We start from the raw sequence: 27,817 nt of genomic DNA on the forward strand, positions 1-27,817 counted from the left end.
TCCAAAAAGCCAATCACGGTCTACTGCTGTGGCTGTCACCTGTCTTTCCCGCATCAACTTGAAAATACAAGTTGCTGTTGCTGTTCAGAAATGGTCTTTACTAAACCGGAAAGAAGTAGTTCCTTTTCTTGTTGTGAGCTACTGTGGATTAAGAAGTTACAGTTTTGCTGAAGGGTTCACCGTGTAGTTCACTCCCTTGTTCTGAGAAACTACCTGTGTTGGGTAGCTCAGCAGACATCAGGATGGAAGAATGAGCTGCTGGGGAAACCAGAAATATTTCAGAAGCATTACTAGGAGAAATGGCGTTGAACTTGGTCCTTTCTTGCTGAAACACTGAAGTAAAATGATTTTTATAATTTTATTAAATGTATGAATATCATCTTTTAATATGACTACTGGCGTTTTTGTCCAAAGATCACTGGTATCTTTTCAGGCAAGGCACAACTTTGGGATTGTGGAGATCGACGGAATGCTGTACATTTTAGGGGGGGAAGATGGTGAAAAAGAGCTGATTTCCATGGAGTGTTACGATATTTATTCTAAAACATGGACAAAGCAACCGGATTTGACCATGGTTAGAAAGGTGAGAATATAGCTGCTGATAACCAGTTTCTTTCCAGGTTGCATGTTAGAGTTAAGGCTTCTCATGTCCCACATGTACCTTTAATACGACTGAAAATGTTAGAAGAATTACCATTGCAGAACTCTGTCTTTATCAGTAGCTTGTCTTCACTCTCGTCAGCCACACGCCTAGGAAGGACTGTGACACACGCATGTCCCGCTCTGGCTGGTGAGAGTGAAGGCACTGACCCAGGGAGCAGCCAGATCTTCGTCTCCAGTTCTTAAGCAGCCGGCAGGGCTGGGCAGGAACAGTCCCCTACAGGTGGAAGACCAGCGCTGCTCAGTGAGCAGAGTGAAGGCAGGCAGCGCATCACTCAGCAAGCCAGAGTCTTGTCGTGTGCTCTGGGTGTTTTACAGCTGGGTACTGGGATGGACTCCCAGTGTGTTTTCTCACCTCGTGTACCCTTTCAACTGAAGTATTTTGGACAGGACTTGAATGGCGTCTTCTTTCATAGGATGTCAATCTTGGAATCTTCAAATAGCAGTGAGAGTCCAGAGAGCTCTTTGAAAGACGAGAAGTGTCCCCTTCCTCCCTTAGTGAGATGGTATCACATGGGGCAGGATTAGCACCCTGTGTGAACCTTGCTCTTCCCGTTTTGAAAGTCCTGTGTTAGGATACTGGAAACTCTGCAATTTTACTGTTAGAAATTGGATCCTTGGGGCCAGTGCCGTGGCGCACTAGGTGAATCCTCCACCTGCAGCGCCGGCATCCCATATGGGCACAGGGTTCTAGTCCCAGTTGCTCCTCTTCCAGTCCAGCTCTCTGCTGTGGCCTGGGAAGGCAGTGGAGGATGGCCCAAGTCCTTGGACCCCTACACCCACATGGGAGACCAGGAGGAAGCACCTGGCTCCTGGCTTCGGATCAGCGTAGCTCCAGCCATTGTGGCCATTTGGGGAGTGAACCAATGGAAAGAAGACCTTTCTCTCTGTCTCTCTCTCTCACTGTCTGTAACTCTACCTGTCAAATAAATAAATAAAAACCTTTAAAAAAAGAAATCAGATCCTTTCCTAAATATCTTTTTTTTTTTTAAGATTTACTTTGTTTATTTTAAAGGCAGAGTTACTAAGATAGGTAGAGACAGAGAGAGAGGTCTTCCATCTGCTGGTTCACTCCCCAGTGGCCACAACGGCTGGAGCTGGGCCAATCTGAAGCCAGGAACCAGGAGCTTCTTCGAGGTCTCCCACGTGGGTACAGGGGCCCAGGGTCTTGGGCCATCTTTTACTGCTTTCCCAGGCCATAGCAGAGAGCTGGATCAGAAGTAGAGCAGACCAGCGCTGCGGCTCACAAGGCTAATCCTCCACCTGCGGCGCCGGTACTCCAAGTTCTAGTCCCGGTCAGGGCGCCAGATTCTGTCCCAGTTGCTCCTCTTCCAGTCCAGCTCTCTGCTGTGGCCCGGGAGTGCAGTGGAGGATGGCCCAAGTGCTTGGGCCCTGCACCCACATGGGAGACCAGGAGGAAGCACCTGGCTCCTGGCTTCAGATCGGCGCAGCGCGCCAGCTGTGGCGGCCATTTTGGGGGTGAACCAACAGAAGGAAGACCTTTCTCTCTGTCTCTCTCTCACTATCTAACTCTGCCTGTCCAAAAAAAAAAAAAAAAAAAAAAAAAAAAAAAAAAAGTAGAGCAGCCGGTACTCAAACCATATGGGATCCATGTAGGATGCCGGTGCTGCAGACCAGTGGGCTTTAACCCCTCCTTTCCTGAATGTCTTAACATGCCTCTGGACAAGTTTGCTTTTCTTTACATTTAATTCTTAACGTTTGTTAATAAATATCACCTTTCCCCCTTTGTTGCTTTCTCCTTTCAGATTGGCTGCTATGCAGCTATGAAGAAGAAAATCTATGCCATGGGTGGAGGATCATATGGAAAACTTTTTGAATCCGTGGAGTGTTACGACCCCAGAACCCAGCAGTGGACTGCTATCTGCCCCCTGAAGGAGAGGAGGTGAGCGAGTGTAGATGCGGAACTGAAGCTTCCTTTGAGTTCCCTGGGCCTGAAGCCCCTCAGCCTTTCTCCCTGAGTCAGTGTTGGCGGGAGCCTTTGTTTCCTGGAAAGGCCCTCGTATTCCTGAACCACTGAGCGCTGGCAGTCAAAGCAGGCGCAAGAAGAGTTAAGAAGTGTGGGCCTGAGCTTCCTAAATTCACTGCCTGCTCTGCTCTGTGTGGCCTTTCAGATTTGGAGCGGTGGCCTGTGGCGTCGCCATGGAGCTGTATGTGTTCGGGGGAGTCAGAAGTCGCGAGGACATCCAGGGTGGCGAGATGGTCACCTGCAAGTCCGAGTTCTACCACGATGAGTTCAAAAGGTAATTACGAGTGGCTCGTGTTGCCCTGCAGCTCTGCCTGCTTCCCAAGTCATGTTTCAGCTCCAAGTTACTTCATTAAATTGCCTAGTTAGGGTGCATACTGGTGCATACTAGATATTCTTTCAGTGACTTCAGAGTATTGGTAACTTAATTTTTTTAAAGATTTATTTATTTATTTGAAAGTCAGTTACACAGAGAGAAGGCAGAGAGAGAGAGAGAGAGAGAGGTCTTCCATCCACTGGTTCACTCCCCAGATGGCTGCAACGGCCAGAGCTGCGCCAATCCTAAGCCAGGAGCCAGAAGCTTCTTCTGGGTCTCCCACACAGGCGCAGGGGCCCAAGCACTTGGGCCATCTTCTACTGCTTTCCCAGGCCATAGCAGAGAGTTGGATTAGAAGTGGAGCAGCCGGGCCTCAAACCAGTACCATATGGATGCCGGCACTGCAGGTGGCAGGTTTACCCACTACGCCGCAGCGCCAGCACCATAGAGTATTGGTAACTTCAAGAGAACCATAGGGAAATGTCAAACAGCTCTTGACACTTGGTTGCTTAGAATCATTCGCTGGCTCCTTATAACTTAAGGGAAAACGTGAAACCATGGGTCTGCACGTGTGGCCATTTGTGACATCCTTTGTCTGCCTCTCCTGCTGCCCTCGGAGCAAATGGTTCACAGTGCCCTGCTTCTCCCTGCAAACAGGTGTGGGTGTGGCAGCTCCCTGCTTGTGTGCTGCTCCTTGGGCTTAAAATTTCCCTGTCCGTGGTTCATCCAGTGAACTTAACCTTTTCTGCTTGGTTTGTCACCCCTGGAAGACAGCCTTCTCCATCTCCCAGTTTGATTCAGGCTCTGCAGTGCTGTCTCCGTGTCTCTCTCGGGTTACAACCTGTTACCTGTCAGCACTTCCCAGGGCCCCGTCCAACTTGTCAACTCTGTGTACTCACTTTGAGTGTCCAGCCAGGCCTGTGTTAGTCAGAGCACGGGGAGGGCATGTGTGAGCTTGGTGCCTGAGATTCTTGAAACATGGGACTCGCTGCTGCGTGGCTCTTGTAGCGTGGATAACATCCTTCTCAGTACGTACGTCCCCTCCCCCTGCACTCACAGCTTTGACTGTCGTACCCACCACACGGGATTTTCTGTGGCAGTAGCGTGTTCAGTATCCTAAGGGGAGACTGGCTGAAAGTAATCGCGTTAGAGTAGTTCAGTCATGTTACCAGGAGGGGGTGCTATACTGCTATGTTTAAGTTGGTGTTTTCCCTGCCGGCCAACAGGAGCAGTTACCAGGATTCAGACACATGTAGATGGCACCTGACTTCTGGTGTGTACCAGACTGAGGCCGTGCGCTCACAGTTCTGTCTGTCAGGGCAGACTCAGACTGCGAGCGCCCCCAGGAGATCTACGCAGTGGCGGGGACGAGGCGGGCAGGGGCCTCCCTATGTGCTACCATCGGGCTGGCTGCCCAGGCAGCGAAGCAGCATGGTAGTTTCCTGCCCGAGCGCGTCTCCGGGCAGCTGTCCTGCTTCATCAACAAGCCCAGGCAGTGTCTGGGTTCTGGTGAAATACTGCGATGCCCTCTTTCATGACTGGATTCCTGATGGGACAGCGTGAGTTGGTAACTCACTGCTGGAAGAGCAGCGTTAGCTTCTGTCTCGCCACTCTCCTTGTTGTGATGGAAAAGGGCTGAAGTGTGGTGTGAGGTTTTGCAGTCTGCCCCTGACGTGCGATAGATTGTTGGAACGTTCGTGTTTCTGTCAGATGGGCTCACGGTGGTCGCAGGTGAACTTGGAAGCTGTCTCCAGCGTAGGAGTGCTCCTTCTCCCTTCTCCCTAACGGCACCTGTGTCCTCGCCTTCCCTCAGTTCTCCAGTGTTAGTCTGTAGACCATGAGGAACGTTGTTCATGTCTCTTGGCAGTGGAACACACAGGGTTCTTAGGTGCACAGATCTGAACACACACACCCAAGGCCAGGAGTTGAGTCAGCTCGCTTACTCTTTGGAACCACCTGCTCAGCCATGAGTGCTGGTGCTGTTCAAGGCCCGCGAGGTTCAGGAAGGTGCCCAGAGGACGGGGGTGCACAGCTGGCCCTGGAGGCAGGCGTCTCAGCTCCAGGGGCCTCCTCCTCCACTGCCACACCACACTGAGACGACAGGTCCTCAACATCTACAGAAAGCCGGGGCTGCATAGTTCATCCTGTACAAGACGGACCGTCCCCAAGCGTCCTGTGTCTGCCTACTTGGGGGCTGTTGCCAGAGGAGCAGTCTAGATTGGAGACCATTTCGATTGTTTTTAAGTAATCTCTTGTCTTTCCTGTCTTTGTTTCCTATTTTTAGTTTAAAACTTTCCTGGAAAAATGCCATATCTTATTATTTTCTGTGTTTCTGGATAAAAACAAAACTCTTTGAAGAAAAGTAAAGAAATCGCCCTAAGTTCTTACCAGCGGACAGGGACAGTCTGATGTACTCAGAGGCCGGTTTCTCGGTCTCGGGTCCTGGTGCCCCTGTGCTGTGAGCTCCGCCATCCTGCCAGTCATCTGCGCTCAGAAAGGGCCCGCCCTGAGCCCCCCTGTGCCTTGCCCTGCATTTAAACTCGCCTGTGGTCCACACTCACCGCGCGGCCCGACACGGATGCCCCTCACCCACAGCCCTGTGACTGGTCTGCACACGTGCCTTCTCTGACTTGCACTTTTGAGAGATGAATCAGACAAAATCCTTTTTTTTTTTTAAAGACCTATTTATTTGAAAAGCAGAGTTACAAAGAGGGAGAGGCAGAGGCAAGAGGAAGAGAGAGAAATCTTACAGTTCCTGGTTCACTCACCACAGGGCCTCAATAACCAGGCTGGGCCAGGCCAAAGCCAGGAGCCCACAGCCTCTTCCAGGTCTCCCATGTGGCTGCAGGGGCACAAGCACTTGGGCCATCTTCTGCTCTTCTCCCGGGCCATTAGCGGGGAGCTGGATTGGAGGTGGAGCAGCCGGGACTTGAACTGGTGCCAGTATGGGATGTTGGCACCGCAGGCAGAAGCTTAACAGTGCCAGCCCCGTTGGCCGTTTCACTCCACTACTCAGAACTCATTCCTGATTCCATCACCCACCACGCACACACAGCAGGACTTAGCCTCTTGCTTAGGGCCCTCCTTTACCTCCGGGGCTGAGGTAAAGAAAAGCTGTCAGCATTTTTCAGTTTCTTCCTTCCACAGGTCCTATTTTCCACCTCACTTCTTTTAAAAAAAAAAAAAAAAAAAAAAAAACTTATTTTGAAAGAGTAACAGAGAGGGAGAGACAGTGAGAGATCTGCTCTCTGCTGGTTCACTCACCAATGGCAGCAATGGCCAGGGCTGGGCCAGATCCAAGCCAGGAGCCTCCTCCAGGCCTCCCACATGGGTGGCAGGGCCCAAGCGCTGCTTTTCACAGGCCATTAGCAGGGAGCTGGATTGGCAGTGAAGCAGGCAGGTCACAAACTGGCGCCCATGTGGGATGCCGGTGTGGGAAACTGGCTTTACCCGCTACGCCACAGCGCCAGCCCCTCCACCTTACTTCTTGGCACCTTCCTCTGCTTTGCTGCTCTGTGTACCTGCTCAGCCTAGGCGACCTCACTTTCATTTTCCATGTGTTATCATGTTAACCATTCTTTGAAGTCGAGATCTGTCAAGTTCATCTGTTGACCCTTGAATGTATTGTGGGGCTAGATACTTGTGACAACTGGCAGAACCCCCGCACTGGTTCTCTGACCCATGCATTGGGGCCATTGTGGCAAGAAGGGCTCAGGAAATCCCTGGGATGTTCCTTTCCCCCAGGAGAGAACCAGGAGCAGCACCGCACCCTGGAGGAGCTGTCATAAATTCTGCTGTCATCAAGGCTTGAGAGTGTACGTGGGGCTGGCACTGTGGCGTAGCGGGTAAAGCCTCTACCTGTGGTGCCAGCATCCCATATAAGTGCCAGTTCGAGTTCTGGCTGCTCCACTTCCGGTCCAGCTCTCTGCTGTGGCCTGGGAAAGCAGTAAAAGATGGCCCAAGTGCTTGGGCCCCTGAACCCACGTGGGAGATCCAGAAGAAGCTCCTGGCTCCTGGCTTCAGATCAGTGCAGCTCTGGCCATTATGGCCATGTGGGGAGTGAACCAGCAGATAGAAGACCTCTCTCTCTCTCTCTCTCTCTCTCTCTCTCTCTCTCTGCCTCTCCTTCTCTCTTTCAAATAAAATAAATTAAAAAAAGAAAAAAAGAAAGTGCAGGTGTAGGTCTCCCTGTCACACCTCCATGTAATCACTTAGACGCAGCAGGAATGACAGAAGGCCCTTGGGAAACGACTGTGTCCTTTCATAAACTTGAACAGGCTGTGTCCCCAGTAGAGCCTTTGTGCGGCCATTGAGCTAGCTGTCGTGTTTTCCTTTATAGCGATTTGCCAGGATCACAAGAAGCAGTTTGCTTTTACCTGGCAGGACCAATGGTACACTCGCCTCAGGGCTGTATCCTCCTGGTGTCTGCCCTAGACTGGCTGGCAGATCGTATCATTTTATTTCTTGAAGATTTACTTACTTATTTGAAAGACAGAGAATTATAGTGAGGGGGAGAGACAGAAATCTTCCTTCTGCTGATTCACTCCCCAAGTGGCTGAAACAGCTGGAACTGGGCCAGGCTGAAGCCAGGAACCAGGAGTTTCTTCCGGGTCTTCCACGTGGGTGGCTGGGGCCCAAGCTCTTGGACAGTTGTCCACTGCCATCCCCAGGCTGTGAGCAGGAATCTAGATCCCAAGTGGAGCATCCAGGGCATGAGCTGGTGCCCACATGGGATGGCAGTGTTGTGGGCGGCGGCTTAGCCTGCTGCGCCGCAGCGCTGGCCCGATAGATCATCTTGATTGGTCTACCCCATTGATCACGTGTCGCTGAGTAAGAGGGGCAGGGCCTCCGTGCCTTAGTAAGACCTGCAGACTAGAGGGCAGGAGGCGAGCCAGCTGCTGACCACCCACCTCCAGGCCACAGCTGTCGTGGCCAACTGGGATGTGTGTGACCGCTGCTCAGAGGGTGAAGGAGGCCTTGGAAGCCCAGCTGTTAGGGACAACAGCCAAAGGAGGGACAGACAGGGAAGAGTTCTCCCTGCCCTCAGGGCTGAGACGCGTTGCCTGGGCAGCGTCTGACGGGGCGGGGGAGGAGGAAGAGGAGGGAGACCCTTCCCTCTTGCAGGCCCGGGTCCTCTCTGTGGTGAGAACCAGCTGTTGCTGTGGTTCCTGACTCCGCTGTGTTTCAGTTTCACTGCTGCGTGTGCTTGGCTGTTACTGCCATCCTCCTACCTTGGGTTTATTTTGAGCTGTGCCCAGGATGTGTTGATATGGTTTGGTTTCTTTTTCATTCACTTTGAAATATCCTCTTTCCTTCCTTCTTCAGGTTGGGTGATTTCTGTTAATCCACATTCAGGGTCGCTGCTTCCTTCCCTCCTCATCTCAACTCTGCTGGTACAACCACCCACTGAATTCTTATTTCAAATCCCGGTTTTTTTCAATTCTAAAATTTCTGGGTAGTTAATTTTGCTATTTTTTTTTTAATTTGTTTGCTGAAATTGCCTCTCCTTTCGACCTAAGCATATTTGCCTCTCCCTTCCCGAGTGTAGCTATGGGAGGTGCATTGCCTGCCTGATGATACCAGCATCTGAGTCATCCCAGCGCTGGCGTCTGTTGGTTGTTTATTCCCTGGAGAAGGCTTTCGTTCTTCTGGCTCTTCTTTTGTTGGGTAATTCTGGAGAGCATCCTGGTCGCTGTTAATAGTCTGTGTCGAGGCCTTGGATTTCCTGACAGTGCTTTAGAGCACTGCTCTACATGTTGTTGGAGCCGTGAACTTGGTCAGACAATTGTGCAGATCATCGGATCTCCAATGCCGGCTCCGTTCTTTAAGCCTCATTATGAGGGCACCTGGTCCCAGGGTAAAAATCTTGAGATGAGTGGATGAACTTACATTCGGGTTTCTTCTCTACCACTCTTTTCTCATGGGTACCTGCTCACTCACTGGCAACCCTGGTTGCCCACAGACTCCTCACCTGCTTCCTGATTTTGCACACCTGGTAAGATAGCCGGGTTTCCGACTGCAGTTTAGCTGCCTGCAAAGAAAACTGCAAGCAAATAGAAACTCCCCCATGAAGCTTGCTTGCTCCACTCTCAGTTTCTTTCCCGGATCTGCCTGCTTCTGTTCCATGTGCTGATCCCTCAGTAGCTGCCTTGTATCTGTGCAGACGTTACAGCTGATACCTGCAGCGTGACTTGGCTAAGAGCACCTTCTAGCATCCTGGAACAGGCCTCTCACTAGAAAACTCTTCTTTCCTCTCCTCGCTAACGACGGCCCTCCTTCCCTCGGAGCTCTCTCCCTCTCTCTCCTGTCTTTCCTGTCTCTCCTCAGCCTCCTTCCTTTCTCTCTGGCTCACCACTGTGGATCCACTCTATTTTATTTTATTTTTTAAAGATTTTTATTTATTTATTTGACAGGTAGAGTTACAGAGTGTGAGAGAGAGAAACAGAAAGGTCTTCCCTCCGTTGGTTCACTCCCCAAATGGCTGCAATGGCCAGAACTACACTGATGCGAAGCCAGGAGCCACGTGCTTCTTTTTGGTCTCCCACACGGGTACAGGGGCCCAAGTACTTGGGCCATCCTCCACTGCCTTCCCAGGCCACAGCAGAGAGCTGGACTGGAAGAGGAGCAACCGGGACTAGAACCCGGCGCCCATATGGGATGCCGGCGCTGCAGGTGGAGGATTAACCAAGTGCGCCATGCCCCCTACTCTGTATTTTAAAACTTCATTCTTGGGCAGTTTTAATTCAGAATTACCAGAAGATGCCTCTTTGTAGCTACCACGTCCTGATAAGCGCATGTTTTGGAAAACATTGGTCTAAAATCACAATACTGGCATTGCCTTATTCATTATAAAAATCACTGTCCCTTAGTGGTGTCTGTTGTGTACTGGACACAATGAAAATACTTTATATTGGTTATTTCATCCTCATGAGTCACTTAGGTTGGTGAAGGGATCTAGTCTCCTGACTTTACAGATGAGGAAATAGACATTGTATTAGCTTCATTGTCCAGAGTCGGCACAGGGATACATGACCGTCAAGTCCACATCCATGTGCCTTTTATGCCTGTTTGAGAAGTAGCAGTGCTAAATATGTGATTCAATTAAATGTTGAGCTTGGTCTTGGCATTTCATAGACTAGATTACCTGTAGTCTGTCTCTCTCTGCCTCTCCTTCTCTCTCTCTGTAAGTCTGACTTTCAAGTAAATAAATAAATCTTTAAAAAAAATCTCCGCTCTGCAGAATTATTTCCAGACCTCATGATGTGATGCCTGTGTGTGTAGTGATATGGTCTTGCACGTCTTCACTGAGAAGTGCCGGTACCCGTGAGTGTCCACAGGGCCCTCCCAGTGGAGTCGCTCCGCAGGGCTGTGTGCCTTGCAGGGAGGGTGACCGTGGTGTCCAGTTCAGCTGTGGACAAGGCACAGTGTTGCTCATCAGCTTTGTTTGATTCAAAATCTGGGAGGAACTCAGATGCTGAGGTCACCTTATTTATGTTTAGCTCTGAAGACGTGAAGTGTGCGTAAGCCAGTGTTGAAGTTTGATGTTTTCAAGCTGTTTCTCGCCAAGGTCTGTTCATACTCTCCATCTTCAATGGTCAGTGAGGGCTCTTAGATTTTTCCTTTTTTGTTGAAGGCATTTTGGAGACAGGGGCTAAAATCTGTACGCCATCCACAATTCAACAGTTGAATGAATCAGCGGTTGGAGGGAATGGATTGCGAAGTGTGGTAGTTGAGCTTGCTTGTGGGCTGTTACATGATCTTGGGCAAACCCCTGTGCTTCTGCGTTTCTTGGAGTTCAGAGTATGGAGGCTACTTTATAGTCGCCTGGCAGGGGTGTTCACGGACATGAAAGCCGTGTTCCTCACGACAGCGTTTTACATTTGCCGTCAACCCTGAGGTGCTGCAGACCGAAGCTGCTGGCTGTCTGCCTGCCTCGCAGCACAGAGTCTGAGCAGGCCCCATGTCCGTGCACACCCACGTGTTCCAGTGTTCAGTGTGAGTAGATGTTGGTGGCTCGTGAGGCTGTGTAGACGTAGTCCCAGGTCCTCCTGACATCTGCTGTGTCCTGGCAGGCTGTGAGCTAGGAACAGGAAATTCTAGGTCACTTCACTCTCATGGATGTTACTACATAGCAGGCCTCAGATGTACTTGCAGCAAAGAGGCAGAAACCCTTTTATTTTGGCACGGTTTTAGACTTGTAGAAAAGTGGCAAAAATAGAGTTCGCGTAAGTTACTCAACTTCTCCTAACGTTACCATCGTACATGACCAGAGTACAAGCATCAAAAGCGGGACAGTCGTGTAGTGCAGTCTTGTCAGGACTGTGCTGCACAGACTCACTGGGGTGCCACCAGCTTTCCCACTGACGTCTCTTCCCTCTGTCCTGGGATCTGATCCGGGTTCTCCAGTGCGTTCGGCAGCTGTGTTTCCTTGGCTCCGGGAATCTCTGATGGGTCCCTCAGTCTTTCCTTGTCTTCATGACCTTGATGCTCTTGAAGATTATGAGTCGGCTCTTTTGTAGAGTGTCTCCTGAGCTGGGTTTATCTCAGGACTTCACGTGATTAGCTGAGGTTATGCATTCTGGCCACAGCACAGCAGTGACGTCACGCCCTGTGTCCCTGTGCTTTCTTGCTGCTGGGGTTAGTCCTGATTACTTCTTGGTTAAGGTGGTGTCCATTGGTTTCTCCATTAGCAAGTTAAGATTTTTCCCTTGGTAATTAACATCTTAGAGGAGCCAACTTGGGAATATGCAAAACTGCTATTTATCCTTAAACTTGACCCACTGATTTTTTTTAAAAGATTTATTTATTTATTTGAAAGGTAGAGTTACAGAGAGGCAGAGGCAGTAGAGAGAAAGAGAGGTCTTCTGTCTACTGGATCACTTTCCAGATGGCTGCAACAGCCAGAACTGGGCCGATCCAAAGCCAGGAGCCAGGAGCTTCTTCTGGGTCTTCCACGTGGGTGCAGGTGCCCATGGCCATAGCAGAGAGCTGGATCAGAAGTGGAGCATCCAGGATTCAAACGGGCTCCCACATGGGGTACCAGCACTGCAGGCAGCTACCTTACCTGCTACACCACAGTACTGGCTCTGACCCACTGAGTTTTTGGTGGTGTTGTTTTTACAGCCAGACCAAATTTATTCAGAGAAAATAAATTCATAGAGGTGGGTGACCAACTGCCAGCTGCACATGATGGAACCCACGGCAGAGGCCCTGACCCCCAGGGGCTGGGCCGTTTTATATTTTAGGAGGGCTAGGAATGGGAGTGGTGTGGGGGTGATTCCGGGAACTGGTCTTTCAGGTGGCCATGGTGGGTGGGGTATGAAGGCAATAGGATGTGCACCCCACTTGAGATTCGAGGGTAAGGAATAAATTCCAGTGTTTATGTGGCTGAGGCTTATGTCCTTGTTCCATCAGTTCTGACTCTGAGTCTATATAACCAAAAGGGGCACTGATTCCTCTGGCTACTTCCTGCTGATATGGGGTGTAGACATGGAGCCAGGACTTGAGTGGGGTCTACACTCCAGATTGGATTGATTGAAGAAGATGAGCAGTCTCATGTTGCACCTGCGAGATGGCTTGAGATACAGCAGTTATTCGTTCCTGAAGGAACCTTTGGAGCAAGCTAATTATGCGTGGCAGAAATAGGAGCACTAAGATTATGAGGGCAAAAAGAGGTACTAGAGACATCGCCCACAGCGGAGACGATGACCTTGTGAATACCTCTCATTAGTGTGTCAACCTGAGAGGTGGGTCCTGTGGGGTAGACTTAGGGAGATGTTACTTGTTGTAATGAAGTAAAACATACCCAAGGGGGTGCCCTTTGAGTTTGGCCATGGTGGGATTAGTCAGTATCACCTCACAGAGCCTACTCCACTTTGGCTTTAGAGCAGCCTCATTTTGTTTTAGACAAACCCAGTCACCAGGTTAAGAAGTAGGAACAGAGTAGGGAGGCAGAGTGTGGTTTGGGCAGGTGCATGTCTGCAAAGGTCCGTAAGTGAGAGTGCATTGCAGTGAGAAGAGGGAAACTGAGAGCAGGAGGAACAGCTGCAAGGTTTTGTAGGGGAGGGAAGTTAGGTGAGAGGAGAGGCCCTCCATAGAGAATTTCAGACGGGCTAAGCATTAGGGCCTTCTGGGGAAGAGATCAGATTCGTAACAGAGCTAGAGGGAGGAGTTTCACCCAGTCTAAGTGACCTGGACGGAGAGTTTAGTTGGGTCCTGTTTTAAAATTCCATTCATTCGTTCTACTTTCCTGAAAGGGGGTGGGGGGGTGGGGGGTATGAAAAAGCCATGAGATGACCGGTGCCACGGCTCACTAGGCTAATCCTCCGCCTTGCGGCGCCGGCACACCAGGTTCTAGTCCCAGTCGGGACGCTGGATTCTGTCCCGGTTGCTCCTCTTCCAGTCCAGCTCTCTGCTGTGGCCCGGGAGTGCAGTGGAGGATGGCCCAAGTGCTTGGGCCCTGCACCCGCATGGGAGACCAGGAGAAGCACCTGGCTCCTGGCTTTGGATCAGTGCGGTGTGCCACAGCGCACCAGCCGCAGCAGCCATTGGAGGGTGAACCAACGGTAAAGGAAGACCTTTCTCTCCTTCTCTCTCTCTCTCTCACTGTCCACTCTGCCTGTCAAAAAAAAAAAAAAAAATGCCATGAGATATGAAGAGAGGCAAATACTATTTGAGTAATATGAGAGGTAAACTCCCGTCCATTGTCTGGCTGAATGGAATCAGGTAATCCAAATCTTGGGGTGATATCATTTAAATGTATAGTGGAAACAGTAGAAGCTCTTTTGTTAGTCATGGGAAAAGCTTCCACCCACCCCAAGAAGTTGTCCACCATCACCAGAAGGTAAGGTGTTCGCCTAACTGGTAGCATGTGAGTGAATCTGCCAGTCCTCTCCTGGGAGTGACCCACCAGCCTGGTGAGTGGGGAGTGGGGGGCCTGAGTTGAGGTTAGCAGTTTGGCACATGCTACATGTCTGAGGTATGTTACGCAGCTTCTCCATAGCAGGAGTTAGAGAATGTGTGACCTCAGAAGTGAAGAAGAGAGTTGGAGTGATAGAAAGAATGGAGGTTCTTTAGAAAGTAACTTGGAGAGAAGAAGGGAGTATTAGTTTCTCATCTGGAAGCCACCATGAATCCTTTCTAGATGCCCTTTGTTGTTGGAACGGAGAGGTTTCTAGGTCTGACTAGACGGGGCTGAGCTGCAGAGAAGAGATGGGATTGTCTCCCCAGGAGCCGCTGCGTAGCTGTCATCAGCCTGGCTGTGAGCTTCGGATAGGGATTGTTTACCTTTCGGGTGTCCTCTTCAGTGAGTAATAGGGGCTTTGCTGGCAGCTGGGCGGCATCGAGAAGAGCTTTAGTCGGCTTGCCGTTTATTATAGGGGTCCCTCGGGCTGTCAGAAAGCCCCTTTCTCGCCATATCTGGGCACTGGAATGGGTGATATTATAGGCATATCAGGAATCTGTGTACATATTGGCTGTCTTTCCTTTGGCTAAGGTGAAGCCTGAATCAAGGCTAACAGTTCGGCCTGTTGGGAGGTAGTGCCTTGAGGTAGGGGCCCAGCCTCTGTGACCCTAAGTGGGGAAGAGGGGGAGGTGTCATCACAGTGTCCCTCAATCATGGCGTATCCAGTGAGAAAAGGGGGAGTTGTAGGAGCACTACCATCAGTGAGCCAATCCGGGGCTTTGGGAATCGGAGTGTCTGTGAGGTGGTGAAATGTAGTCAGGGAAAAGTCCAGGAAGTCAGGACAGGAGTGGGGTTCGAGGGGAGGGGAGTAGCTGGGCTGAGAGAAGAGCAGCGATGACAGGTAACGGTGGGCTGGAGAAGGGTGGAGCGAAGAACTGGGACGCGAGATGGCGATACAGATTGAAAAGCCCGGTGGCTGAGGAGGTCTTGCAACCCATGAGAGGACCAGATTTGTAAGGGTGATGAAAGGTTAGCTTTTGGGCCTCGGATATGAGAAGGGCTGCCATGACCCCTCGGCCTTGGGACCGTCCTTGATAAACCCCATCTAACTGGAGAAAGAGGTCACAGGTGTAATATCTCTGGCCTTTTGGGCCAGGAGACTGAGTGCCTGCCCCTTAGAGCTATGAATAGAGAGGAGGAACGGTTTAAGTCGGCTGGGAAGACTCAAGGCGGGCTTGTAGAAGAGCCTTCTTTAGGGTTTGGAATGGGGTCTCTAGGGAGGAAGTCTCTTGCAAGGGCCATCTAGATTGCCTCTCGTGGCTTCATAGGTTTAGCATATAAGAGAAAAGTTTGAAATCCAGATGTGAAAATATCCCACAAGTCCCAAGAAAGAGGAGGTCTCACTTAGTACATGGGAAAGGAACGGAGTGTCTAGCATCACCAGGAGTCCCAAGAAGGTGACAGCAGTGGAAGCCTTCTTTGGAGACGCCCAATAACCTTTCTCAGCTAGAAAGTTCAAGAGACTCGTGGTTTGTTGGGGACAGGTGTCTCGGGAGGGCTACAGAGATCATCAACATATTGAAATAGGGTGTGGGGTGGCAGGTCAATAGAGGCGAGATCGCCTGGAGGGCCAGCCCAGAGCTGCCCACTGTTCCAGAAATCTTGGGATAATACGCTCGCTCCAGGTGAGTGTCGGGGTCAGACCAGGTAAAGGCAAAGAGTGGGAGGAGGTGTCAAGAGGAATTGTGAAGAAAGCATCCGTTAGGTCCAGGACAGAAGAGAGACATCGTAGTGGGTACTCGGGAGAGGAGCATGCAGGGGTTTGGCACCGCTGACCACCCACTAATTCTACCTCTCGCACACAGTGGACCTAGCCTGTGGTGCTTATGACTGTGCCGTTTGCCTAGAGGTGATTGTGTCCCACATTCCTTCTGTGTGTGTTACTTGGAATTCTTCTGTAAAAAATCCCTCCCGTCTCCCTTCTTTTTAGGTTTTTTTCTATTACTTGTAAGTATGGATTCATGGATGTTTTACCCTGTAAGTCCAGTGCTGCGGCGTTGAGATTGCCCAGATTGTCCCAGCTTCAGCAGCTCCTGTGTCCCCTGTCCTTGTCCAGGCATCTCCGTTCTGGCCCCACCCCCGTCGGCTCCTGTGGCCCTCATCCTTGTCCAGGCACCTCCGTTCTGGCCCCACCCCCGTCGGCTCCTGAAGCCCCCATCCTTGTCCAGGCACCTCCGTTCTGGCCCCACCCCTGTCGGCTCCTGCGGCCCCCATCCTTGTCTAGGCACCTCCATTCTAGCCCCACCCCCGTCGGCTCCTGTGGCCGCTGTCCTTGTCCAGTCACCTCCGTTCTGGCCCCACCCCTGTCGGCTCCTGTGGCCCCCATCCTTGTCTAGGCACCTCCATTCTAGCCCCACCCCTGTCGGCTCCTGCGGCCCCCATCCTTGTCCAGGCACCTCCATTCTAGCCCCACCCCTGTCGGCTCCTGTGGCCCCCATCCTTGTCCAGGCACCTCCGTTCTGGCCCCACCCCTGTCGGCTCCTGCGGCCCCCATCCTTGTCCAGGCACCTCCGTTCTGGCCCCACCCCTGTCGGCTCCTGCGGCCCCCATCCTTGTCCAGGCACCTCCGTTCTGGCCCCACCCCCATCGGCTCCTGTGGCCCCCATCCTTGTCCGGGCACCTCCATTCTAGCCCCACCCCCATCGGCTCCTGTGGCCGCTGTCCTTGTCCGGGCACCTCCATTCTAGCCCCACCCCCGTCGGCTCCTGTGGCCGCTGTCCTTGTCCAGTCACCTCCGTTCTGGCCCCACCCCTGTCGGCTCCTGTGGCCCCCATCCTTGTCCAGGCACCTCTGTTCTGGCCCCACCCCCATCGGCTCCTGCAGCCCCTGTCCTTGTCCAGTCACCTCCGTTCTGGCCCCACGAGGTGCTCCAGGCTCATGTCTTCTTTTCTCTGCCTCACTCTGCATCAGACACTTCTTCATGGAGCTCAGGATCCTATTAGTGGTTACTAAACTGATTTTCAACAGAGGTGCTAAGGCAGTTAGTGGGGAAAGAAAGGCCTGCAGCAAATGGTCCTGGGGAAACTGGCTATCTGTGTGGAGAAAAGTGATCTTTGACTCCTGCCTTACACACAAGTAATCTAAAATGTAAGAGCTAAAGCCATAGAATTTCCAGAAGATGGTTTAGGAGGACAATCTCTCTAACTGAGATGAACAGCCTGCATGCTGGGAAGCATATTCATAATACTCATACTCATAATCTCATAAAGGCCTGTGTCTACAAAATAATAAAGAACCTTGCGATTCAATAGGAAGACAGTAAACGAATTTTTGAAAGCAGCAAAACTCTGAGCAGACATTGGCACGAGACCCGTGAAATGCCAGTCAGCACATGCAGAGCTGCTCTCCATCATTGTTCTTTGGAAACACACACCAGGAAAGTGGCTGAAATCAAAAAGACTGGCAGTACCAAGAGCTGACAGAAATACCAAGCATTGGGATTTTCGTAAACTGCTCCTGGGAAAGCAGAACGCACCACCCTTTGGAAAGCAGTGAGGCATTTTCCCATCACATGGAATAACCCTTACCGTAAACCCTGCGATTCCGTAGCTTGGGTCCACAGAAAACCTTGCACCCTCAAGTTCACTGCAGCCTTGTTCACAATGTGAAACACTGCCAAGTGCGCTCATCAGCAGGTGAATGTAAATTCTGGCCCGTCCGTGTAATGGGATGCTTTCTAGAAATGAGCGAATTCCTGCTGCAGACAACACGGCTGACTCTCCGAAGCTCTGTGCTCACTCTAAGCAGCAGACTGGAGAGCACACACTCTGTGATGCGCTGTGCGTGACCTTCCAGCCCTGGCAGAATTAACCTCTGCATGTCAGGAAGCCCGTCCGGGGTTACCTGGAGCTAGAGTGGGAGTCAGCGTGGAGCAGCTGGTGTGGCTCGGTCAGGCAGTCTTCCTAAATGTCGTGGTCACCGCTTCGATTTCCTTAGTTTTGTCTGCCACTTTGCTTTCAGGTGGATCTACCTTAACGACCAGAACCTGTGCATCCCTGCCAGTTCCTCTTTCGTCTATGGAGCTGTGCCTATAGGAGCTAGTATTTATGTTATCGGAGATCTGGATACAGGTAAGAGTACTGGTGACTTTGTCAGAACTGTTGCTGGTGATTCTGAGGCACCTCATCACGGCTGTGTGTGTTTTTGTGGATTAGGTACCAATTACGACTATGTGCGTGAGTTTAAACGCAGCACAGGAACCTGGCACCACACGAAACCACTTCTTCCATCCGACCTTCGCCGCACCGGGTGTGCAGCCTTACGTATTGCAAATTGCAAGCTCTTCCGCCTGCAGCTTCAGCAAGGCTTATTCCGTATCCGTGTCCATTCGCCATGAGGAAGAAGCGGAGCAGAACGCGAGAGCCTGCCCGAGAGCACCATGACATAGCTTTACGTAAGGGAGGACAAGAGATGGCAGCTGAAACTCGCTGTGCGTGCTGGGTGTTGCTGTGGTACCTTTTTGGTGGTTTCGTAATGCTTCCCAAGCTTGAGCCTCAGCTCCCGTTTGAGAGAACAGGGAAGTGTGGAGAAACTGCCTGGGAGGGATCTGCTCCTCAGTTAGGTGGGCCGTAGGCAGTGGAGGCTAGCAGACGTGCAGAGGAGAAGCGAGCGGGAGCTGTGTGCTGTAAAATGTCCAAGTTCAGATACTGAGGTGCATTTCCCTGAAGGGAACCACAGCTGCCTGACTGCTGGGTTCAAGTGTGTGGCTTTGGTGAACAAACAACAAATCCATATATGCAAATCAACATATCCAGACATACCCAGATCGCTTTTCTATCGCACTGGGAAGGATCTATTATGCCTAACCCTGCCCAACGAGTTAAGACTTGTGCCTCAAATGTTAGATTGGACAATAAGTCAGGTAGTCTCCATTTATTACTAGTATTACATCCTAAGAATCTGTTAAAAGCTGTATTATGATGAGACTAACCTTCTATCTTAGTAATGTAAAGGTGTGGTAATCGATGAGTCAGGTCGCAGCCCTCGCGTGAACCTGCAGGAGGTTGCTAGCCGGTGCGTTAGCTTGATTGAGATGTGTCATGCCGTTGTTTCTGGGGTAGTGCTGTCGGAATCGTGAAGGATCTCACGCAGCACCACTCTTCCTTTCCATTTGATCAGAACCATTTCTAAAGTAGGATATTGGTGAATGGGAGAGAGAAAGGCTTGAGTTGGACAAATAGGAAAGGTCTTCTGTGACTGTTAAAAAAAAAAAGCTGTCTAGACAAAATATATAGGGATCAAAAACTTTCTAATATAATGTGTCTGAAAGCACACAAGTCTTGTTTACTACTGTTTGGAATTTGAAAACTTGTCTTAGGATGCAATTCTGTGTTCATAGTTCAGTCTTTGGAGTAGAATTTTCCCAGTGCTGTTTGCTGGTGAGAGTTACAGACAAATTACATTATGAGTAAAGTTTGGCTGGTAGAATAAACTACCTCAACTTAATTTCATTCTGTTCATGTAGAACGAGTCGATCTGCTCCTCTTTTCCTCTTCCCTGTCTCTGCCTCTCTCCCAGCCCACCTCCCACCAGAGGGGGAGAAGTCCCCAGTAGCGGAAGTTGTCTTGCGAGAGAGTTTGTTTTCCATTCAAATTCCACCACCTGAGTGTCAAACCAGGGACCTCAAAGTGTTTGATTACTTCATAATTTGAATTTTATGCAATATCGAATTTCTAATCAATTTACTATCGAGTACTTCATTTTTAATTGTTTTCTACGGCTTTGTTTTTCGTGGAGAATGTGGCTAAAGGAGCAACATTTTGTCTTAACGACTAATAAGTGTATAAATGTATTCTTTGGTTGTAAATTTGAGAACAGGCATTTCTCCTGGAGACGTCCTGTGTGGAATGTTTGTGTGCTGTTAACATGCACACGGAGTGTTGCTTCTGGTTTCCCAGCCTTGAGCCTAGAAGGGTGGCCCGTCTGCGACTGACTGCCGGAAGTCAGTCCACAGCTACGAAAGCTGCTGACAGAGGCCCTGTGCAGGGCGGTTCCAGAGCACATCACGTGTGCCACCTTAGCTCTCCATCTGTCCAGCAGCTACTTAGTGAAAGAAGATCCGAAGTTTGTATCTTATATACCAGAGTGGCCCAATGGGCCACACATTCAGCATCCAAATTTGATATTTGAATCAGAGCCGGGCATAGAGTTTTACTGTGTGCCGGTCGGCTGTTGTCTCCATGTTTTCCCGGTGACCTTTGGATGTGTTTTAATTAGAACAAGCTCTGTGGCTACTTCAAAGACGTCTTTGTTTTTATAGTTAGGTCTTAGTTCAAGAGGGAACCAATTGCAGCAGAGGTGGACTTGCCTGGTGAGATGTACCCTGGACAGTGTAGTCCCTGGGCGTCAGAGCTGCAGCTGGGGAACGTGGACGTCTGTCAGCACTGAAATTTAAAATTCTTCCATCCATGCCAGGCCTCTCCACGGAGATAAATGATTATTGAGGAGTGAGTGGGTTCCTACTGCAATGTTATCAGTGCCTGCTTGACTTGGTAAACCCATTTTATAAAACATAGGTTGTTTTTTTTTTAATTCAGTTCAGTGACACTGTAGCTGCAGAAATTAGATAATATTTTATAAAATAAATTTGCCACATAATATGGGATGCAATAACCAACAAAAGCTACTAAGTGCCAAACTGTTGTTTTACTAAATATAAATATAAAAATGCTGTGTTGAAGCATAGCGTTGTATTTAATTTTCTTATGTTGCGAAATTAATCATGACCTTCTTTGTATATTACATTTATTTCAGTATTGTGAAATAAATTGTAATTCATTTCATGCAGGTTTGTGTTTTAACATTCCACTTATGCCTTGAAACACCTGTTGTTCCTGATACTTCTTTCTCAGTTAAGCACTTTGACCAGATGTGTGGGAATTGGCAGCTGAGGGTAGGTCCTCAAATGTTACATACAAGTATCTATGGGGAAGTGCAATTTATTTTCCTTGTCCCACCACTAGAAGGAGAGTTGTCTTAGGTTAGAGTGAGTGGATATTTAAAGCGTCTCTCCCAGCCTACTGTCTTCAATAGGTTTGTTTGTTTCTTTCTTTAACACATCCAAATTATAAGTGTTTAACTTAAAATGAAGTTTTTTGGTGTGTGTTTGGTAGTGCTTACACCCTGGGAGAAGAGAAAGGGTGAGATGCGTGAGTGAGCGTGTGTGTGTGCGTGCGTGTGTTGTGCCGCATGACTTCAGAAATCCATTTGTACATGTTTACTTTTTAGTTGTAGTTCCAAACTACACGTGTCCGGTGTCCTGGTGCTTCACATCAGTTCTTGAGCCTGGGTGTCCCGCTTTCAGTTTATTCTGCGTGTTAAACTCAAGTAGTCACATAGTTGCAGTTTGTACTTTTGCTTGATGTTTGCTTTTCTCCTCTTCAGCTGGATGTAAAACAGTGGTCCCCAGCTAGCAGGGTGTGCAGCGGATACTTGGCCTGAGTAGCCGGTATGTTTGTTGTCTGGCTTTGTATGTGACTGCCGTGAGGAGCTGGTGACTGATAGCACACCTTCTCACACTGTGCAGCAACGACCAGAGCGTGCCGGCTGTTCTGGCGCTGGTGGTGGGGTGTTCTCTTACGCTGCAGGCCACCTCAGAGGTGGAACTTTCTTCACTGATGGCTTGAAAGTGTCATTTTTCTATTCACAAGTGGAGAGTTTCGCCAGGCAAGGTAGAGGAAATACATTCTTTGTGTCGATTAGGTGAAGGGAGGACTGTCTGCTGCGACGTGTGGGTACAAAGTTAGGTTCCTGGAGGAAGAGCTTAGTCGCCTTGGGCCCTTGGGGTTCCCTTGGTACATTCCTACTGCAGGTGCCAAGCCGGGGACCCCCACAAGTTTTCCCAGGAGTGCTGAAAACCCTGCACTATGACCTTCAGCATGTTGGCTTTGTTGATTCAAAAGGCCTCCTGTGGACAGATGGAGACATTTGATTCGCTGGGGAGAGAAAGAGGTGGCACTTTCTTTGTACCCATTCAAAGGTGCTGCAACCCTCCGACACCCTGCGGAAGGAAGGGAGAGGCGGCTTTTGTGGGGGCTGCCCCTGAACCTGGCCCAGCAGAGCAAAGCTGCCCTGGGGCTGTCAGCAGGTGTCCACTGAGCACCCACTGGGAACTGGGCCTGTGTCTCTGGGAGCTTAACAAGGAGGCGGATGTCAGACTGCCCTCCCCCTCTGGCTTGTAGCCTGCTGCGGGATGCAGGGATGCACCGGGACCCTGCCTGTCATCAGCTCACCTAGTTATTTCATAATACGCATGTTCTGTGAGCCTTTTGAGATCCCCAGGTATTCCTGTGGTCCGAGGGGTGGCTTTCACTGGGTTATGCTCTCTGAGAGTGACTAATTTTGCTGGGTTTTTGACGAGACGCTTTGTACACAGACGGGCTGGCCTCTTGTTATGGAGTGGAAAGCCAGAAGAAAAAAAAAACAATGCCAAGTGCCTGATCCACTGCGCACAACCCTGGGTCTCCATACGTTCTGTAGGATTTTTGAGACCCAGCACTCCTGTTTAATGTTGATTTTATTTAACACTTTGTACATGGGCTCCATAATGCATTGCTCTGGTCCTCACGTAGCTGGAACGGGTGGCACGCCCTCTGCACTGTCCGGCAGCAGTCTCTGAGGCCCAAGCAGGTGCAGCTCCAAGCTCTTGGGTACCAATGCGTTCTTCAGCCTCTTAGCCTATAAGTTGGTTTTACTTGGCATACGAGTATCTTTCATCATAGAGTCATCCTGTTGTAGTCAAGTTGTGCAGATGTAAGGTGAAACGTCTTTGTTCACCAGTTAGCTCCCAGAAATTTGGGATTTTAGGAAGGTCCTAAGAAGAGAAGTAGGTGTTTGTGTGTAAAGGGAAGCGATGAGAAGCGTGACCTTGGCTGTCCTCCGCTAGCCTGTGATCAGCAGGGAGGAGGAAGCTGGGTCCTCAAGTGCTGAGGAGAGTGTTTCCCGCCTCTTTCACGAGCCCTGAGTGTTCTCCGCAGCTGGCGTAGGCGAGCGCAGACCCACTTGCCCGTAGGTGGCTCCCACACGCGTGCGCGGGCAGTCAGGTCTAGTTCTCCATCTACCAGGTCGACCAACAAGACTTTTTTTAAATTTTGTGTTTTTTCAGAAGTGACTCTATGACTTTAAATCTGTCTCAAGACCATGTCCTTGTAGTAGTTCCATTTCTGTGACCTAGGAGGATCCAGTTATGCGCCTGCTTTCTCTGGCCTAATCCACGTTGTTTAGCAAAGTTTGTTCTTCAGTTCTGTCACTGGACTCCCGGTGATTGGATTTTTCAGCTCCTTCCCTTTCTCCTGATACCAACAAATAAAACTAAGTTGGTAATTATTCAGTGAGAAACATCTGTTACTTTCTCTTTTCTTTTTTATTTAGAGATAAAAACCAGTCTTTTAAAATGGGTACTCACCTGAACTTTGACCTGATTATAAACTCTGGTATTGATGTTCAACTTGATAACCGTGAAATTAGAGGCAGCATGGGTGGGGGAGGGAGGTGGAGCCTGCCTCCAGTCTGTCTTCTGCCTGGGACCTTATTGCTGTTTTCACTCAGGTGTAGTAAGGTGTACCTTAGGACCTGGAGTTACATTCTTTCAAGTTCTACCAATGACCTTGCTTTAAATACAACTATACATAGCTTGCTTTATCACGTTTCCTGTTTAATTGGATGAGAGTTGCGTGCACTTATTCCCTCATGCACTTATTCCCCCGGTTCTTTGTGTTTATAGGAAAACCTCTGTTCTCAGCTACCTCATTAGGTAGTGTTGTGCTTGACCCCCTGCCAAGTTAGAGGAATTCAACACACTCTGTCCTTTAACAAAAGCCTGGAAGCAAGCAGTCAGGGCCTTGAGGCGCACAATCTCCATTTAGAATAGGCACTTTCCATCAGGAGAAACAATGATTCTCCTGGAGCTGCTGCCGAGTGATTACTTGAACTTTAAAAAAAAGAGTCTCTGAAAGGCTCTGTTTTCTAGTGCAGAAATGCGGGGTATTTCACCCCCACCGCTGTGTGCACACAGGGAGCTTCCTTCTGTCCTAGGCCCAGCAGGGAAGTGGGTCTGCCTGTGTGTGACCCAGTGGGGCACCCTCAGATGTTTCCATAGGTGCTGTTGTTTCCCACGACTCTAATTTTGATGGAAATAGCAGCTCGTGACTAAGCCCCTCCCCTCTTTTCTTTCTGATAGCCCAAGGTTTTAAGTGAAATTCTCAAAGTGTTTCCCAACACAGGAGCAATCTGACATGCTTTCCTGGTACATGGTGCCTTGTCCACGCCCCCAGCGTCTGCCAGCTCGCCTGGTGCCATCACCACGTGCATCACCGTGGACACACCCTCCCTCTGGGAGTCGTCTCTTGTAGAAATGATCTAGCTCAGGCAATGGGCAGGTAGGCTGTGGCCTTAGTAAATATAGAGTACTGGGATGGTCGCTGTGACCAGAACAGGTGTGCCCATTCCTGAAAGCCTCGCGTGCTTGTAGTAAGTTAGGCGCCAGTAAAATTTAACACCGAACTGTCCTCATGCGTTCATAAGATTTGCTTTTTCTGCCTATGCTTTTCAGAGTTAGGGAGGGCTTGCTCCTGACTCCGTGGAATGACAAGGTCCCTCCACAGGTGACCGTCTGCCAGTGCCCTGTTGATGTGGCTGCAGGACTTGGACACTTCCTCTCCATGGTTCCCAAGAGAACCTGGGCCTGTCCCTCTCACTGCAGCCCAGGCGTTGTTGACTGTTCTGGAACATTCTTTGCCCAGCAAACCCAGGTGCTGAGTGCACGCTGTGGTGTCTGGTGACGCTGGGGTGGAGGACACTTCTGCTCTTTGGCCCCAAAGCTCAACTCAGTCTTGTACCTGCCGGAGTAAGGCAGTGGGGCATTTACCTGGGCAGGTGGTCATGCAGGTTGACTGTAGCAGTGACCTTCAGACTTGGGCTGGTGCCTTGCCCTCGTCAGTAGTGACTGTCACTGCTCCTGTCTTAGCACAGGGGGTACCGGAGCCAAGCATCCCTGGCCTCACTGCTCTCTTCATCCAATGGCTGCTGCCGTGGGACAGCAAGGGAACCTGGACCCGTGCCGCCTCCCTCCTGCGTCTCTGTGTCCTTATCCAGGGTGACCCTAGGCAGCAGAAGCATCCCGCCTGTGTGTAGCTTGTTAGAATTTAGCTTGTGATGAATGGCCCTCTGTGGGGAATTTGCCTAATGAAGCCCTCAAGGATACTCAAAACTCTCTGCTAATGCGGATTTCTTTTTTTTTTTTTTTTCCTACTAAAATATCAAAGAGAGTAGTCTACATTGTTCAAATAAACTAGGTATTTTCTAAGATCTGTTTGAGGCCAGTAGGCCGAAACTATGTTTTCTTAATGTGGATATATTACATAAAACTTAAAAAAAAAAAAGCAGGCAAGTACGTGTGTGCGTATGTGTGAGAGAACTTTTGTACCTTCAAATAAAGGAGGCTGTTTGATAAAGTGATAGCAAGAAGGAGCACTTAGTGCCGCACAGCTCGCACTCTGAGACTGTGCTGTTGATCTCAGTGAGACCTTTGGCAGCATCGTTGTCGGTATCTTTACAAATAGGAAAAGGGCGTAACAGCCAGGTTGAGTAGTCATGCCCAGGCCATGCTGAAAGAACAGACCCTCGTCAGCACAGTGAGGTATCCACAAGTGTCCCTTTGAACAGTTAAGTCAGTGACCTGTGTGGAGACACAGAGCAGGTGCGTGTGGGGGGGTGCTGGGTTGGGAGTTAGGATCTCCAGTCTGCGTTCAGAAACGACAGTGGCTGCTGAAAGAGCAAGTGGCAGGGGCCGTGGGTTATGCCTGGGGCCAGCAGACCCAGCTGTCCTAGGTGGCAGCACGGGGCTGTCTGGGGGCGGCGTCTGGGAGGAGGTCTCATGCTGCCTGACCGCTGGGGGGAGCTGCAGGCTCAGGGGGCCGTTGAAGGATCTGGCCTGCCAGAGGCTGCACGGCAGACGCGTGTGCTCCAAGAGCCTCGCCCGGGCAGTGGGCGGAGCTGCGGAGGCAGGATCTGATCTCCATCCAGACAGAACTAACTGCCTACTGGTGCAGCAGATGCCTCCTGTGTCCTGAGTGCCCAGCTCTCCACGGCCATGGCTGCAGCCAGAGGACTGTGCCCTGTGGCAGGGGACCCATGGGTTGGAGTCCCCAAAGCTCCTTGCAAATGGGAGATTTTGTGAACCATTTCCTTAGGAACAAATTGGTTGGTACTTGAATTGTTCGGTGGTTTTTGAGGAGAAGAGTCTGTTCAGTATGCCTGCCCTCTCTCCACGTTCCTCCCGCCCACCCAGCCTCCTCTCTGCCCATCACCACCCCAGTTTCTTGGCCACAGCCCCTTCACCTTCTGCACCTGGGCATTCTGATTCTAGCGGGACTTCCAGAAATGCTTTGCCAGAGGTTTTCCTCGAACCGTATTGTCCACTGGAGCAGCGACCCTCGCCTCGCATGCCTTCCGTTGTAAATCCCTTCCCAAGTGGTTTGTCGCCTGGGCAGCACCCTGGTCATCTGAGCAGGCTGCCCGTCGCCTGCGTCATCCTCACTCCTCGTGACCTTGGGTTGGAAGCACGTTGGTTTTGCTGTCTGTGGCCCCGCTCCGCAGTGACGGGCTGGGTGGCTCCCTGGGCAAGAACAGGTCCCTTCTGTGCTGCTGAGGGACCTGCTGTGACACAGGAGGCTGCCCTGCGCGGGTTTTTGAGGCACTTGATGTCTGTCATCATCACACGCACGCTGCCCCCTGCCCCTCCATCCCACTCCTCGCCCAGCCTGGTTTCTGACAGCTTGAGTGAGCACTCAGAGGGGGCAGGATCGCTCTCCTGGTTCCCCGACCAGCGCTCTCACACTGCCTTTGTCTTACCAGGCCTGTCACCCAGCCCTTGGAGCTGCCCGGGGCAGGCCTCAGGGGTGGCCAGTGCACCCCAGCTCCCTGAGCAGCTGAAGCTAGAACGGACCTCCCCTCCCCCTGCACTGCCTCAGCGCCTCGGGCAGCACTGGGTGACCCACTGTCCAGCGGGACGTGCCTGGGGCCCCTGGGCAGGCCCTGCATGGATTGTGTTCCGCATGTCCTGGGGGGCTGGGTAGAGCGAGCTTCTCTCAGCTCCTACCGAGAGCAGTCTCCAGGCTGCCGTCACCCAGGGACAGTGACAGAGAGGCCACCTGTGCGAGTGTTTGTCAGAAGGCAAACCCAGAAAATGCGTGTATCATTACATATCAATCTAGCGTCCATTCTTTGAATGGATGCGGACCCTTCTTCATGAGGAATCACGTGGGCTCTGGCGCGGGCAGCGGGGGTGTTCTCTGCTCAGCTGCGGAACTCCAGTCACCTGGAGACAGCGGCTGCCGAGTGCGCAGGGGGCGTCCTGTCTCCCTGGGGCAAGTCGGGGCCCTTCCGTGAGAAGACGCCGGCTCCTGAGCACAGCTCGCCGTTGGCTCGGTAACCCGAGGCCTTTTCCGCTCCTGGGGTTCTTTGGTGTGGACGCGCTGTGACCGGCTCCTCCCTCCTGTACCCCTTCCAGTCACCTGGGAACTAGTGATAGTCGTTTTGTTCCATGCCAGCCATGCCACTTGTGACCTGTGACAGACGTGGGAAAGAGGCTGGCTTCAGTGGACGCAGCCTAAGTGAGGCACCCACGCGGGGGAAGCGGCGGATTGGACAGAGCTGTGCAGGCAGGCTTGGGCACACAGGGTCCCTGGGGACCATAGCGCATCGCGGTGGGGGCCGTAGTTTTGTTTTCTCCTGCTGGTGTAGGCCTCTGTCAGGAGAGAAGGCCCTCAAGGAAATCACTGCAAACAAGGTTGTGGGTGCAATTTGACTCTCACAGCAGGGCTGCTCTCTGCTCCCGCTGGCTCGTGCCTGTGTGGGGTACGCACGGCACTTACAGGTGACTGTCACCCTGGCCAGG

General features: G+C 50.9%; 1 protein-coding gene across 3 annotated transcripts in view; it reads left to right on the plus strand.

Moving 5' to 3' along the window:
• Positions 1–20,705, plus strand: part of GAN (gigaxonin) — a 62,395-nt gene extending 41,690 nt beyond the window's left edge. For 2 of the 3 annotated variants that reach the window (XM_051847037.3, XM_051847040.3), the window contains 5 exons: positions 434–583; positions 2,427–2,563; positions 2,793–2,921; positions 17,884–17,993; positions 18,078–20,705. In XM_051847037.3, the coding sequence (XP_051702997.2) occupies positions 434–583; positions 2,427–2,563; positions 2,793–2,921; positions 17,884–17,993; positions 18,078–18,259 (708 nt within the window). In that variant the 3' untranslated portion in view covers positions 18,260–20,705. Of the gene's footprint in view, positions 1–433; positions 584–2,426; positions 2,564–2,792; positions 2,922–9,373; positions 10,187–17,883; positions 17,994–18,077 lie in introns of those variants that run through there. The other variant, XM_070062796.2, reaches the window with a different exon arrangement.
• Positions 20,706–27,817: the final 7,112 nt, after the last annotated feature.

Source organism: Oryctolagus cuniculus, chromosome 18 (assembly GCF_051225735.1).
Source record: "Oryctolagus cuniculus isolate XC-2025 breed Fujian yellow rabbit chromosome 18, ASM5122573v1, whole genome shotgun sequence".
In the NCBI taxonomy this organism is placed as follows: domain Eukaryota; kingdom Metazoa; phylum Chordata; class Mammalia; order Lagomorpha; family Leporidae; genus Oryctolagus; species Oryctolagus cuniculus.